Here is a 16,542-nt window from a genome sequence, read left to right on the forward strand (position 1 = left end):
ACCAGGGTGATGAGTTTCGAGCACTTTTGACCTGCATCAGGTGTGAACATGCACCTCCTGGTTTAAGTTCTTTAGGTACCCTTGTCCCTCCACCCCACACTCTCACCCTGAGACAATTAGGCCCTGAAAGTAACGCACCGTTTGTGGATATGAGAGGGGGCGGAGTCGGTCGTACTCCTCTTGTCCAGCTGTGTCCCAGAGCCCCAGGTTCACAGTTTTGCCATCCACCATCATGTTGGCTGAATAGTTTTCGAATCTGCAAAGTGGGCATAAAAGAGATTGGAGAAGAGCACAACAGGGATATATGAAGGCAAAGGAGGAGATTAGAAGTCACTGAAGAGACAAGGGGGTAGTTTTTAAAGAGAATTACATAGAAGAGATAAATTATAGGGAAATGGGTGGGGTATTACGCAGGAATGTGCGGGGTTGAGCGGGAGTAATCAGAAAGATATGAAACAATTCTAGTGACTAAAAGGCAAAACAGTTCACATGGACTCTTTTTTCATGGTATTAATGGATACTCACACAGTCGGGATATATTCCCCAGGAAAAGCATTGCTGGTGAAGCTGATTAGAAGACAGGTTTTACCCACAGCACTAGAAGGGGAGAAAAGAGAGAATAGCTGTCAAAATACCTCCAAGCACACCCCTGTCATCCCCTACCTTGTTCGGTGTTAAGTGTGAGAGTGTGGCCCATGTCAACAACGGTTAATTGTGAATTAAAGCAGCAAGTTAATGCTATTGACAGATTACAGATTGTAAAAAAAAAAAAAAACATTCCTATATTTAAAAGGTTCTGGTTTCTTGCTCCTGTGACAGCGGGACTCCAGGCTATGTCCTGCTGACCCATCCAACACCCCCTTCACCCTTCACTCTGTTTCTTGCTCTCCTTTTATGTTTGGGAACTGAACCCTGCGATTTTTTGGCATTGCAACAGTTCATTTTGTTGTCTTTTCGCTTGCTGGGGTACTTGCGCCCTAAATCCTAATTTAGGTCCTCATTTTGATGTCGGGTGGACCGCCACCAGCAGGCTGTTGGTGGAAGCCGGCCCAACATCCAGGCCATCGGTCCGACCGTCGGATTACAATACCAGTAGTCAGTGCAATAATGTCAGGGGTAAGACCGCTGCCTCCGACAGGCTCAAGGAACCCGACAGGCGGCGGATGGAGTCTAATCTTTACAACGGAGCCAGTGCCTGCACAGGCACCACCTTAGTGATTAGGATGTCCCTTTCCGACAACCTTTTCATGGCGGTTTCAGCGCCCTGGAAAGGGACTTTGGGGACTCAGACCGGGCCCCTGTCCCCTGTGGGCCGCTGCTAAGTCGCCAGGGGGGCAAATGTGGTGCCCCCGAACACATCCATGTACCGTGTATGAGGCACCTTATGGTGCCTGGAACAGGGTGCATGGATGTTTGTAAAGTGCCTTTTTCTACTGCAGCTTGTGCTGCAGCCCTGTTCCAGGCCACAGTAGAAAAAGGCATTTTACACCCGCCTGCACGGCGTTCCTATCGTAACAAGGCGGGCCTCCCAAGAAATGTAACTGCCTTATTGTAACCTAAAACCAGGGTCTAGAGGGCCATGAATCCTAACAGGAGGTGAAAATTCATCCTACTCTCCTCATCTTTATTCACTGCTCTTTTCTAACTGTGGTGGTATATTGGTTGATTGGTGTGACATGGCTCTATTTCCTATGTTTCCACTCCAGGTCTGATCTCCATCTGGCATGTGGCTGACAGTAGGGAGTCTAGAAAAATAGAAGTCGGATAAAATATGGATAAGGAGACTTTTCAGCATCTACCAGCTAACATGAGACTTGGTTTTATTTACAGTTTAGTTGAAAACGTCCCACAGGGTTACCGCAAAATGGGTAATAAATGGAGTAGTGAACTGCAATGCGTTCTGCAATACCTTGCAATACCAGAAATATACTTCTATTATGCTTCAGGACAAAGAGTACAGCATATGCTTTTGAACTTCTACCTATAAAACCACCAGAAACTGTAAATATAATTGCATACATGCACACAAAGGATCAAATGTAAAAAAACAGATCAAACGATAATGTTTTAGAAAAATATATATATATATTTGTCAAATTATACACAACAAGTACATTATCAAAACATCATCATAACAAATCATTAAAAAACATACATGTTGCATGTTATTACATTTATTAAATTTTTTTTAATAAAAAACAACTCATAAGCATTCCGGTTAATGCATGTATGCAATTATATTACCCATTTTGCGGTAACCCTGTGGGACGTTTTCAAGTTTCCTACGCTATCTCCCCTGTCCCAAAGTTGACAGTTAAGGGGGCCTCCTTTTCTTTACTTATTTACAGTTTAGCCAACAGGATACTCCTTCACAAGCGTGGCCGATATCCTGTCTGCCAAATAACAAGTCCATGTTAGCCTAAAGTACTTGTAATACAGTGGACGGAACATTCTAAACAGTTTGACAAAGTATCCCATCTGCTAAACTCTAATCAAGTCCTTCAATTGGATAGATGAAGGGATTTTCTAAGGAAATTGAGCCATTCAATGAAAACTGGAGCAGTTGGAAGTTGTATCAGAGTTGTGTCGCCCATCATAAATGAATGTTTGCCTTTGAAGTGGGAAAGGGCTGCCTGCACCCAACAACTTGGATGTACCCAGGACAAGCAGGAACGCAAAGTGTCCCAGTACACCTTCAGTCCAGTCCTCGATTCTCCTTACATGCAGTGATGCAACCCTTCTTTGTTTGCCTTGCCTGAGATGGAAAAGTTATTTCTTGGTGGTCCATTCGCCATCCCTAGCGCTTCTGGTGGCAAAAAGACAGAGAGACGACTCTGATGCGGACTCTTTTATAAACTTATTGCCACGAAAGTGATTGATGACTTGCAAATACACCACTGCTTTGTAAGCAGTCAACCCACCCGTGTGCAGTCTTAAAATTCTACATTCAACAAAAAAGAATGGAGAAGGGCTGCACTCCTACAAACAATTTAAAACCCTCATGCATAATGGGCTATTTCATCCTGTGAGCAAGGGCTCAGTTTTCATCTACTGGTCCAGACCAGATCCAAACCAATGGTACGATTTGGCTACTGCAAAATAACTTAACCAGCTCAACCTAAAAAAACACATAGCAACAGGCTATCTGGAATACAAAGCTAAGCAGACATATTGTGCGTTTTCACACAACATTTCCTAAAAGCATTTCGCCCCCTCCCCTGCTCAGTTTTAACGACATATGCAAAGCTCTCTCTATCTTCAGAAGCTGCCCACCGTTGGATCAAATGTTGGCTTATATACATGGTTATCCGAGGTTATACATGGTTGACCATCCATACGTCATGCAAAAGCAAAGGCTTGTCCATGTGCGCAAAAACAGGTGCTGTCACACCTAACCACCCACCAACACAAATTATGTGATTGACGCACTAAACCTTGTCCCACAAAGCAATACGCCCTCTACTCTGCCACAAAGTGATGAAATTGAGAGCTCAACTAAGCCACCACATTTGCTGTTCGAAAACACCTAAAAACTGGCAGTGAGCTCAATTAAAATTCCTCGAACTACGTTTTTAATACTTTTTGTGCTTGCAAACTTTCTGTACATCACACAAATCTGCCTTGAAAGGTAACAAAGTGGGAGAGGAACCGGATTAATGTCATGAATACAATTTGTTAAACAGGCACCTGGGGACTTTCCTTATGGTTTACCAAAAACAATGTCCGTACTACAATGTAATGGAATACAAATTCAAAATGTGAGTCAATTGTAGAAAAACCGGAAAATAATACTAAAATGAATTTGGGTCAATGGATTGGTATGCTAATCTTAAAGTGTGCATTTACAAAAATGTACTGAATTAAATAAGCATTATTAAGTCAAAAAACAGAAATTCCTGTCAAACAATTGAAATAATTAGTGAATAGGTAAAATGCAAATAATGCCTTACAATAAAAGAAAATGTAAGCAAAATTATTGCAAGGAATTATCGTTCTATTTGGTAGTCTAAACAAGTTAGGAAAAGCAAAACAGATGTAAAAACTTTTAAAACGGTGAGAATAAAGATTAGCAGTACTGTGGGGGGGTTAGTGACCTGGTTATGGTCAGGCTGTAGTAAGAAGGGACAATGTTAGAGCCACTAGTTTGCTTCAGGTGTGGGTAAGAGTTACGGGTCGAAGGAACGGACATAGAATTACGGGACCAGGCAAGTATTAGACTTTAAAAAAAAAAGAAAAACTAAGGGCGTGGTTTAGATCTCTACGGACATGTTACTCCGGTGATGTAGATCCCGTCCGCCAAAATATAAATCCCATTGGACCCTATGAAATGTATATTTATGCAGACGGATATGTTAAAGTTGTGACGGAGTAACCCTTCTGCCGAGATCTAAATCAGGCCGAAGTTTGCTGTTGAAGGAAGTCCAGTGAGAGGGACTCCAAAGCTTCAGTGCTTGTAAACCAAAGGCGGCAGTCACAGGTTATGGTAACATGCATGATCCAGCCAGAATTGAAATTTCAAAATGAACTTCTTCATCTTTATGTCGTGCTCTTGCATATGGGGGCTGAGGGCATGCATGCCATGTTTGTGCCTGCACCCATATCTCTCACTCAAGTTCTTACAATGAGACCAGCTGATTCAACCTTGGACGTATAAATCCAACATGGCGGATCATGAAAATCAATTTCAGGTCAGCGGAAGAGATTTATCTTATTGCTCAATATGGCCGCTGGCTTTAGTTACTGCTGACCATGTTGTGAATTTGTGTGGGAAGGGGAAACATTGTCAGTGGTAAAATGTACTTATTTTTTTAATGACCCCCTTAATATAACTTTTGAGCCCTTTGATCCATCGTTACTTGACACGGCATAACTGGTGTCAGTCACCCACGCCATGGCTGCCAGATATGATGTGCAGGCTTGTGTGGAGAAGAGACATGTGAAAGGATGATAACTCTGAGAAAGGAGAAAGCGGAGTGATGCTGAGGGATGATAAGTGGATACAGAGGGGCTTGGATGTCTTGGCTGTCAGTGTGGCTATTCGTGCATCTGGAAAGATGTGGAGGGATGTGGCTTTGTTTGGTACGTCACGGAGTGTCTTGTCTTGTCAAGGTTGATAAAGCCTATTGGCGAAATTGCTAAATGTGCAAACAAGGGATCTGGATCCAAATCCCGGCTTCTCCATGTAGCCAGATTGTGCAAATCTGGAGAAATGCCTTCCCCACTCTGTGCCTCAGCTCATCGCGGATCTGCTGAAACAAATTGTGAGCGCTTGAAGACCAGTCAAATGCATGTATGAGGCGCTGTTCAACTAAATGGACTCCCACAGATGCAGTGTGTGTCTGGGAGTGTCAGATTCTAATGATATCTCTCAGGCCACATCTGAAGCCTCGAGCGAAAGCTTCAAAGGATGCTCTTGTGTTGGGCATCTGGGACTCTTAGCAGAGAACCACTCAGGCTAACGTGGCACTCATTTAGGGAAGGGCTGTAAAGAAGCCCTGTTGATTTCCATCTGCCATTCCTTCAGCGAAAACAATATCCTATTTAGGCTCTCAGGAGACACTGGGGGCTAGTATTTACTGGCCGGTATTTCCGCCGCAAAGACCTGCGTTTAGGAGTTTCGCACTCGGATTTACTATGCCTGTTACCGCACATTTATTGATCACTGGCGTCCATTTTCCGCTGCTCTGAGCAGGAGTATATGAAAAAAAGAAAAACTAAGTGATTGGTTTAGATCTCTACGGACAGGTTAATCCGGTGATGTAGATCCGGTCCGCCGAAATATAAATCCTGTTGGACCCTATGGAATTTATATTTATGCTGACGGAATATCTGTTAAAGTTGTGACGGAGTAACCCTTCCGCCGAGATCTAAATCAGCCCGAAGTTTGCTATTGAAGGATGTCCAGTGAGAGGGGCTCCAAAGCTTCAGTGCTTGTAAACCAAAGGTGGCAGTCACAGGTTATGGTAACATGCATGATCCAGCCAGAATTGAACTTTCAAAATGAACTTCTTCATCTTTATGTCCGGCTGATAGGCAGTGGCATGGCATGGGCACGTGCTCAAGGTATGCTTGCGCCTGTTCAAGGTGAGAATTGTCTGGGATGCTGCAGGTAGCGAGCAGGGGCTTGGCAATGCTGTTGCCTTCTGTGAGAGGCTGGCTGATGTACAGTTGCAGCTGCCAGCAGGGAAAAGTGGTAGGGCAGCGCAGGGGACAATAAAAAATAAATTAAAAAGAAAACGTACCTGCTGCCTCAGTGCTCTTCTGCTTCTGATAACACGATCCCAGACTGCCCTGCGCCAATCCAGGTGCTGCTCTCATGCTGTTATCAACATGAGAACAGGAGTGGGATTGGACGGAGCGGGCTAGTTTTACACTTCCAGAGGGACTAGGAACCTGTGTTTGGAGAACGGAGCCTGTGCCTGCTGTATCTGCTTTCAATGGTCTGGAGAGATCTAAGTGCGCATGGCGGTTTTGCCGTCCTAAGACAACTGGCCAATCCGTCCTGCGCACTTGCAGTGCCCTGTGCCCACCACTCCTCCTGATGCTGCAAGAGGATGCCCTACCCTCAAGACTCCGCTCTGGCTCCCTCATATAAAATAAAATGATAACAAAACTACTTTATTATCATATTATGTTATATGCTTTTATTTGCTGTCTGAGGCAGTGGGGTGATGCTCGTTCCCCATAACGGAGGAGCTGCTGGTATACATAGGCCATAAAATACTTATCATTTTGATTTGCATCTTTTCTATTGGAGTTACCACTCTGGGTGAAGTAGAACAACTTGTAATGAGGGTGGAGTCTGGGCGATTGGTGCAAATAACACAGGCCCTGGCCGTCGTGTTAGTTAAGATTTCATGGATGGGTGCTTACAAGGTGTCTCTACTATGGCCCTCATTATGAACGCCCTGTTAATTGCGAAATGTGCAGTCATGAATTTGAACTCAGGGGTTCGAATTTTATCAGGTGCAATAAATATTACTACGATTACCCGCCACTGGTAATGTGTGCCTCAGTGGTACATTTAGAGGCATAACTTACGCCATCTGACACTAGCATAGGCAGAGTAATCTCAGAGGGATAAACAGAGCTTAAAATGAATCCTTTTCAACGTATGCAATTACAATGCGGTCGTTACAACAACCGTGCTGTAACAACACATACCATTACCCCGCAAGTCATAACAATGACTTGCGGAGGGAGCTGAAGGTGTTGGATTTAAAATCCAACACCTTCCCTACAGTTGCACATACTGGAGATGGAATAGTAAATTTATAATTCCAATAACGACTGCGTTGTAATTGTACGCAGAGAAAAGGCATGATGTAAGGAGGCATATTCTCTTAGAGGTCTTGCACTAACAAGTGAGTCCTTCAATGGCAGATTCAGCCACTCTGGCAAGTAAACTTGTGATGTCACAGTGGCTGGCTATAAATATGGTTGGTTTCCATCCTCTCCTCGGCCATGGTGGTGGAGGGAAAGTCTGCCGCAATGGACAGAAACTTCATGGCTGAACTCTACGCCAGGCCTTTTCCCTTTTGTTTCTATCTATTGTTGTGCGGGCAATGACTGAAATATTTGAACCATTTGTGAAATGTGCAGAGCTGACACTAGATATGCGTACGTGTCAAATATGATGTTAAGCACAGATAAGAGGAATTTGTTGTGAAATTCTTATTATGCGGAAGCCATTAAAAAAAATTAAGCGAGCTAACTTAAAAAAAACCTGTTTGGTAACCCTCATTTGCTACTCCTCCAATCCCGATAGACATTATGGATGTAAAAGTCTTTACACCTGTCCTTACAAAGAGCTTCACAGCACTAATACCAAGTCAGTGATAATCATCAAGACAAAACGATCAAAACAAGTATTAAAAATATTTTTTTCAATGTATGTAATGCTGTGTCAGTGACTACCATACTTCAGTGCAACAAGTATGTGTGCGAGTTAAGACTAGCCAAAATGTGGTGATCTTTAGGCAATATTTTAAAGTCTGAGGTAAATTACGATATTTGAATTCTCTCTAAAAAAAATTATCAACAGTTACTTTTGTGAGATTGTGTCACTATTTACACATAAGTTTCAAAAACCAAAGTTTCCTATGGGAGCTAAGACGACATACACTACAGGCCTACTCCAACATCTAAACAAGTATTAGCAAAAGAAATAGGTCTGGCTTCATGGTCCCGTATATATATATATATATATATATATATATATATATATATATATATATATATATATATATATATATATATATATATATATATATATATATATATATATATATATATTTTTTTTTTAACCCATGGTACAAAAATAAAAAAGTGAAGAAAAATTGCTGTGTCCTAAATATGAATTCCATATGCATGCAAAACTAATGTTTAATTAGAACAACATTGCATTTAATTTTAATAGCGCAGTATGTTAATTCCTAGCTGGCAGGTGCAATACAGGTATACAAAGTGTTTTACTTTCCATGCACATCGCATTATATTTTTCTTATTGGTGCAATGGCGCGTAAAAAATGTAGCAATGGCTTTGAAATATTGTAACATAAAGACATTGTTTATACGTGCAAGGATTACAAAAAAAAGAAAGTATGAGGAACAAAGCTTTGGCAACAAAGTATTGGCTGAGCAGCTCTGGCACTGTTGAGCATTTATTTTTTGGCAGATGTGCACATGAATTCAAGCAAGATGGTGTCACGCACCGTACAAGACAGTCAATGGATGAAGTGGACGGACAAACTCGCCCATGCTGTGTGCTGTGGCGAGCAGCAACAAAATGCTAAAGACAGTTTAACAGACCAATGGATGTAGAGATGGAGGCTTGCAAGAGACACGAGACCTCCCCCTCTGCATTTGGAAAGTGCTAGTATTGCCAGCAATCCCAAAAATGTGAATAATTGTGAAAAGGGCACTGTTGGGTGCAGACAGCTAGTAATGGGACAAGTGACTCCCACTATGTCCAAATTGGTACTCACATTGATTAAGCTGTCCCGCACAAAAATGTTTCACTTTGAAAATCTGTTGTGACTGTCAAAGGTAGTCTGTAATCTTTCAGTGCTTTGCAACAGACGGAGTAGTCCAAAACCACTGAGCCATTTCGTTGGGAATCACAAGAAAGGGTGGAATACCACTTACTAAGCACACCTAAATGCAATTCACAAGGTATTGCAATGTTGACAATGTGGGGCAGATTGATCAAGACATGGCGCCACCATAAAGTCACACAAAGTGACGCAAAGCAGTTCAAAGTCTTGGTAAAGTGTTTACTTTCCAAAGCAACACTTTTTGTGCTGCAAAGTTGCCCTAAAATTCTGCAAATATTATTTTATGCTGCTTTGCATTAGGGGGGACGTTCCATGGATAGTACTTAGACATTCCAATGCCCACACCCACAGTTTCTGTTGCAAAATCAGATTTGCAAAGATTATCAAACCTGGCTTTGCATCAAAAATTAATGTCTCCTTGAGGCAGACACACATGTGCGTGCATGACATTACCCAAGGTCACTCCTGTCCTTGTCCCCTTCATCACTAATGAGATGTATCCATCTCGCCATACAGAAATGAGCAAAGAGGCAGGCCAACTAAAAACAGATTTCTCTCTAAGTATAAATAACTTGAACAGGTAGAACACATGTAAGAGGGGAAGTCCTCATGGGAGGATACAAAATTCCAAAAGTAGTGGACTACCAAGTGTATTCACCAATGAAAAGCCACAATTTTTAACGCCTTGCGTGCGGTGCAGATTTCCGCGGTGCGCTGCAGATTGCAAAAACCCGCGTTACATGACGAGCTCAGCTCGTCATGAGTGTACGAGAGGTGTAACTCATGACGAGCTGAGCTCGTTATGAGCGTCGAAGGGGTTAAAGGACAGCAAGAGGAAACAATAAAAAAGATGGGTATTTTTCAAGCCCATATCCTGGATACAGCAGGTCTCGAAGAGACAGCACAAGCGCTGCCTAGGCGAGACCTAAAAAGAAAAGAGGAATACTCCTAGCTATTGCCCCTCCCTTTCATGCTGGAGCCTACATAGGCAGTACTTACTCAGCATTCCACCTGAACTACCAAGCCCTCCATATGAAGGCTGACAATTTGGGAGGGAGGGAGGTTGTGATGAATGGGACGAGGCCAACAGGACCAGGTGTAATGAAGATAACCGGTAAGTAATGAGACATTAGGCAGCCAATTTGTGCACTTGTAAAGGGGCTAAGAGTTGCAAAAAGCAATATTTAATGAATATAGCTAACAGCTCAAGTCTCTCTTTCTCTCTTAGGGAAACAGAACAATACCACTTTGGTTCCTGCACTGCGTTGCACTATGACTTAGTACAGAGGCGCAACTAGAGCCATATTTCGGGGGGGGGGGGGGCTAAGAAAAAATTTCGGGGGGGGGGGGGGACTGAACCTTTAATCAGTAGGCAGAGTGGAGCTGCAGGGGCTCTTAGAAGGGGTGAAACAACTGCAAGGCCTAATTAACATTCAAATGGTCTTTTAAAGACCTTTGAAACGTTCGGGTGCGGCTCTGTGTGTGCCAGGGATCTGTCTCATACCGGGCTGCCATACACGACGGGGTGGGGGGTGAGGGGGGGGGCTGAAGCCCGGTGAGTCCAATGGGTGTTGCGCGCCTGACTTAGTAAATGTATGAGTTGCAAATCATTTACAAATTGCATTGTAATTTTGCAATTTTGGATTCTTGTTTTCCTCCCTCACAAAGACACATCTGTGAGGATGAAAAAGATTTCATACATCGTTCCTTACATCTACAAAGAATGAAGATCTGCGGAGCATAGTCTTCTGTTGAAAACATATATGATTTCCTTTCAGATTTCGGAATTCTTTTATTTTTTGCACACATTTTTGTAAATTTCCCATGTTTTCTGTCAAGGCCTGAACGGTCAGAAAGAGACAAAGTGTGCCTAAACACGAGAAAGCAATTATCAATGTATGGTAGTCACACGGCAGGCAGTAATGACTGAGGCATTACATTATTGTAATGGCAGCTGAGGTGAACAGGAGGCGAGGTTGAGGGTTAAATGTTACTATATCATGCTCAAATATTGACTTGCAAAAATATTAGATCTGTAAACTCAACTGCCACTATATTATCAACATACAGAGATGTACATAGATATTTATGAAACTCATCTCCATATCCACTTACCCTAACAATAGTGTGGCTAAGATATTTTTCCAGGTCTCTATTTCGACCAGGAGGTAGTGATAAGCCCCCCTTTCTGAGTAGTGGGGACCTGCATATTAATTCTTTCAGGGAAGACATCCAGCCATAGTCACTCAGAAGAGGCTCTGCTCCACCCACTGATAGTGAATGTGCCAGGCACAAACACACAGAAGCTGGGTGTGTAAAGGAGCAGACCACATGGCATAATGGCATAGGGGGGTTGACAAAGTATATGTGAGAAGAGAACAGAAATGTTGACATCAAGATGCAGAGGAGGGCAAATGGGGCCTGACGTATTTCAATTATTTTTTCCCCAAACATTTAGGAAGATTGAAAACAAATGAATACAGCTAAAACAGTCTGATGTAGCGTAGTTCATTATTTTGGCATTAGGCAGACATATATTTACATGCATCAAATGTGTTTTATTCAGACTTGGAAACGTTCCCTACACAATTTAACATTTTATGGATGTTTTGACATTCTTTATGAAGAATTTAACCGCCAAAACCTTTTTCTTTGTCAATTGTTTTTTTCCTTGTTTTTGTACCACCTTGTTCACTATTGCTTGTGCTTGCCATTATATCCATACATATATTCAGAATTGCTTCTAACTTTGAGAGAGATGCATACATCATGTTACCCAGACATTGTTTGAAAATGCATCCGTAATAGCTTCAGACGTGCCATGCATAGCATATGAACAAACCTTTATAATGGCTCTGGTAGTGTTGTACACATCATTACATTAGCATAGTATTTTAACAAGCTTTTTTTATGGTTTCAGTAGTTCTGTGCAAACCATTAAATCAGCATACCATGCTACCATGTCATTATGTTTGCTCAGGTAGTGCTGTGCATGTCATTATGCCTGCATAGTAAACAGACATGCCTTTAATATGTGGAGAAGTGTGGCTCACTGGTTAGAAGCGGCAGACTCTGAAGCAGAGATCAGATCCTTAGAGCTCTCAGCGCCAGGAAGCCGTTTTGGCCATCGTGCGCTCTACAAATACTTTCATTCATTCATTCATTCATTCATTCATCAGGCCCGGGACCAGGGTTCAATTCCCGCCTCGGCAGGGTCTTGGGCTCAATGTCCATGGACTCGATAATTCTCGCCTCAGCGCCTACTCTAATCATGGGTCCAGCGCTGCAACTCTGGGCAATAGCATGCTTAATCTCAACAACGGCCCCTACAACACTGGGATGCCTGGTTTCACCTTGGGGATGCCCAGGAGGGGCATCTCACAGGGAGCGCCAGGAAGGGTTCCACAGCGTTATACAGTGCCGGGACGCCCCGTTGGGGCAGCTGTGTGCTTTACAAAATACACAACAAATAGCAACAAACAAAAATACAAATATAACTCCAGTAGTGCTGTGCACACAATTATATTTTCACAGTATACCAACATGCCTTTATCATCGTTCGGGTAGTGCTTCACATACCATTATATCCACATAATATACTGCCTTTAAAATGTCTTTAAAATACCTCAGGTAGTGTTGCGAATGCCGCCAGATTCACTTAGTATACAAATATGTATTTATAATGACCCCAGTAGTGCTGTGGGGCCATTATATCAGCATAGTTTACAAAAATGCCTTTATTATCGCTCGGGCAGTACTTCACATGCCATTATATCCAAATAATATGCTAACATGCTTTTTGATGGCTCCAGTAGTTATGTGCATACCACTTTATCCACATAGTATATAAAATGCCTTTGTAATGGCTACAGTAGCGCTGTACATGCAATTATATCAGTATAGTATACTAACATACAATCATATTGGCTTGGGTAAGACTGCTCACTCAATTGTATCCGCACAGTATACACATTTTTGTTTAAGTTCAAGTTCAAGTTCAGGAATTTGTATAGCGCGCTACTCACCCAGAGGGTCTCAAGGCGCTTGTGGGAGGGGTGCATTATTTATCGAATAGCCAGGTTTTAAGTTCCTTTCTGAAGGAAATGTGGTTCTGTGTGAGACGGAGGTGAGTGGGGATAGAATTCCAGGTCTTGGCCGCCAGGTAGGAGAAGGATCTTCCTCCCATGGTGGGTCTGTGGATGCGCGGAACTGCGGCGAGCGCTTGATTGGAGGATCTTAGTTGGCGGGTGGGTGTGTAGAAGGACAGTCGTGTGTTGAGGCATTCAGGACCTAGTTTATAAAGGGCCTTGTGTGCGTGGGTGAGGAGACGGAACGTTATTCTCTTGTTGACGGGAAGCCAGTGGAAGTCTTTCAGGTGGCCGGTAATGTGAGCTTGGCGCGGGATGTCCAATATGAGTCTGGCTGTTGCATTTTGGATGCGTTGAAGTTTTTTCTGTAATTTGGCTGTGGTTCCGGCATAGAGGGTGTTTCCATAGTACAATGTATTATGCATTCCCTGTATAAACGCCTGTCTCTAATTTCTTTATAATACATTAAATTCTAGAATCCCCTGTTTAAACATCAGGCTCTAATTTTTTGATAATCAGCGACTTGTGAGACACCCATTCGCCGATTACAAAGAAAAGACATCAGACCTCGACTATTATACATTATGACAGTCGAGTTCTGAAAGTCACAGAGCATAATTGAAGCAGCAGTATAAAGCAATGAAAACAGAACTTTGCTTTTCTTTCTTCTGCTCTATTATTTATAAAAGCTTACAATGACAAATTTGTTTCTTTGTTGCACTCGAAAAGCTCGAATCTGTCTGCATGTTTCTACACATTCCGAGTTACTGCAGCTTTCATTTATTTAAAAAAAAACTGACTTGTATTGAACTGTTTCTAATATCTGTTTGTGACAAATATCTAACAGGTTTTGGATGTATTTAATTTTGCACTAGGGTTTTATTTTTACCCTTCATGTTTGCAAACAAGCTTGCTCTCCTGCATATGAAAGAGCTACATATCAAGGAGCTGGTGTGATCATGTATTATATGGGATAAAGTACCCCCTGGCAGGCGTCCCTGATAACAATATTGCAAGTCACCTCAGAGTTCCATAACCTTACAAAGGAACTCAGTCTTCGGCCTTGTTCCTCTATATGGTTCTGTAATTCCTCTGTGATTTGCATTACCCCTATATTGTGCTTTAAGGGGCAATGTATCCCCTATATAATCGGTGACTTGTGGCGCAACTAGTTGCCGATTATGAAGAAAAGATGGCAGAACTCAACTGTAATAACTTATTGCAGTCGAATTCAGACATCACAATGCCTGATGCCAGACCACCAGCCTAGGTAAAAGGCAGGTCATGTCAAGGAGCCGCTGTTTAAAGCAATGAGAAACAAAACATTGTTTTTCTTTCTTCTCCTTTATTTTTCTAGTTTGGAGTGACTACCAGAAATAACAGGATTCTTTTTTCATTCCTTAGATAAATATAGAAAAGTTAGAATATTTCTTCGTGTTTCTATACATTCTGAGCTGCTGCAATTTTTTGTATTAAAAATAACTGACTTGTATAGAACTGTTCCTAATAAATTTTTGAAACAAACATCTAACAAGGTTTCGATGGGTTTAATTTTGCTCTAGTTGTTCGACTTTTATTCTTCATATTTGCGAACATGCTAACATGCTCTATTTTTCATATGAAAGAGCTACGCACCAAAGTTTTAAGTGGCTTTTGGGAAAGGTGAAGGTGTGACCATGTAGTATATGGGATAAAATACCCCCTGGCGTACATAAGGATATAGCAAGTCCCCTTGGAGTTCCATAACCTTATATAGGAGATCAGCCTTTGGCCTCGGTCCTCTATAATGATACTTTATCCCTGATATAATACTTGGGATTCTGCAATCCCTGTATAAACAACTGTCCAATTTCTTTATAAACAGCGACTTCTGACGCACTCGGTCCCCAATTATAAAGAAACTATGTCAGAAGCCAACTGTAAAAACGTATTACAGTTCAGTTCTGATACCAGCAGCGGAGGGGAAAGGCAGGTCAGGTCATGAAGCAGCTAATTAAAGCAATCAAAATGAAATGTTGCTTTTCTATTTCTGTTTTTTTTTTACTCTACAGTGCCAAGCAAATATTTATGGCAACATGTTTATTTTGCACTCCTTTGGAAATGATGGAAAAGTTAAACTATTTCTGCATGTTTCAGCAGCACCTTTTGTTCTTTAAAAACTGACTTCTACTTAACTGCTTCGAATATCTGTTTCCATGAACAAGCTAACAACTTTTTTGACATGTTTGATTTTGTACTAGTTATTCAATTTTTATTCTTCATGTTTGCAAACAGGCTCTCTCCTTCATATGAAAGAACTACACACCAAGGAATTAATGGGCCTATGGGAAAGGTGATGATGTGACCATGTATTATAAGGGATAAATTACCCCCTTCCGAAAGTCTCCTCAGAGTTCCATAACCTTATATGGGAACTTGGCCTTAGACCTTGTTCCTCTATATGGCCATGAAACTTCCTGGTGACTTGCAATATCCTTATAATATACAGCAAGGGGGAACTTAATCCCATATATAATGGCTACAGTGGTGTTGTGCACGCTGTTATAGTGCACAGCACCACTGTATTGGGCTAAGTGGGATGGCTTTTCCCAGACGTGGGTCCCAGGCAAACTGTGTCATTGGATCTAAGCCATACCTGGCTGATGAGCCCTAACTAGGGCTTAACCCACTTCTTAATCTGAGCCTGTGGTTGCTGGTGGGGGCCACATGCACTTATTTATGGGGAACAGCACTTTCTTTTACCGCTCCCATGGTTGAAGAGAGAAAAACACAAAATGCAGAAAGCTGGAGGAAGGGAAAGAAAGTACAACTGTCACAAAGGCACAAAGCAGGAACATGCAAGAGTGAGATAAAGGGTCAGGGAGTGTCTGGTAGTGGATTAAAGAGGCATGAGCTGGATTGAAGACAACCATCTTTGGTATTTGGTGTGCTAGCAGTATTTATCTGCACCAGCCGCAGACTTCTGAGAAGAGCTTTGAGCACTAGCACTCATCATTTTACATATTAAGCACTGGCTAAACCGGTCCTGGGTTGCTTGTATTTCACTTCCGTGAGGACTTGGCCTGACAGTTCGGGCTGGACTGCTTCCGTTGAAGCAGGGTTAAGACTGATTTGCATAGGGCTGGGTCCAAACTGAAGCGGCATGGTGTGCAAAATAATGATGGATTGGGATGCGGCCTGAGTAATTACCAGTGGATGAGATCAATTGAAGCATTCCCTGCATCACATTTTTGTATACTTTAGTTTGCTGTCCTAAGCTGAACAGGTATGCTCAGACATTGGTCTGGTGCATACTGTGTCACGGGAACTAAGCTATACCTGGCTGATAAGCCCTAATTAGGACCACACCAGTCTTGGGTTTGTGTGTTCCAGTTCAGGGAGAACTTGCCCTGGCAGTT

General features: G+C 42.3%; 1 protein-coding gene across 2 annotated transcripts in view; it reads right to left on the reverse strand.

The window, feature by feature from the left end:
• LOC147748562 (ras-related C3 botulinum toxin substrate 1-like) overlaps positions 1-16,542 on the reverse strand; it is a 56,883-nt gene that overhangs the window by 20,272 nt on the left and 20,069 nt on the right. For both annotated transcript variants that reach the window (XR_015309471.1, XM_086963103.1), the window contains exons 2-3: positions 526-597; positions 139-256 (exon numbers count right to left, since the gene is read on the reverse strand). Coding sequence is in view for 1 of the 2 variants with exons in the window: in XM_086963103.1 (XP_086819229.1) it covers positions 139-256; positions 526-597 (190 nt within the window). In the remaining variant the exon portion in view is untranslated. The remainder of the gene's footprint in view (positions 1-138; positions 257-525; positions 598-16,542) is intronic.

This window comes from Lissotriton vulgaris, chromosome 1_1, assembly GCF_964263255.1.
Source record: "Lissotriton vulgaris chromosome 1_1, aLisVul1.2, whole genome shotgun sequence".
Lineage (NCBI taxonomy): Eukaryota > Metazoa > Chordata > Amphibia > Caudata > Salamandridae > Lissotriton > Lissotriton vulgaris.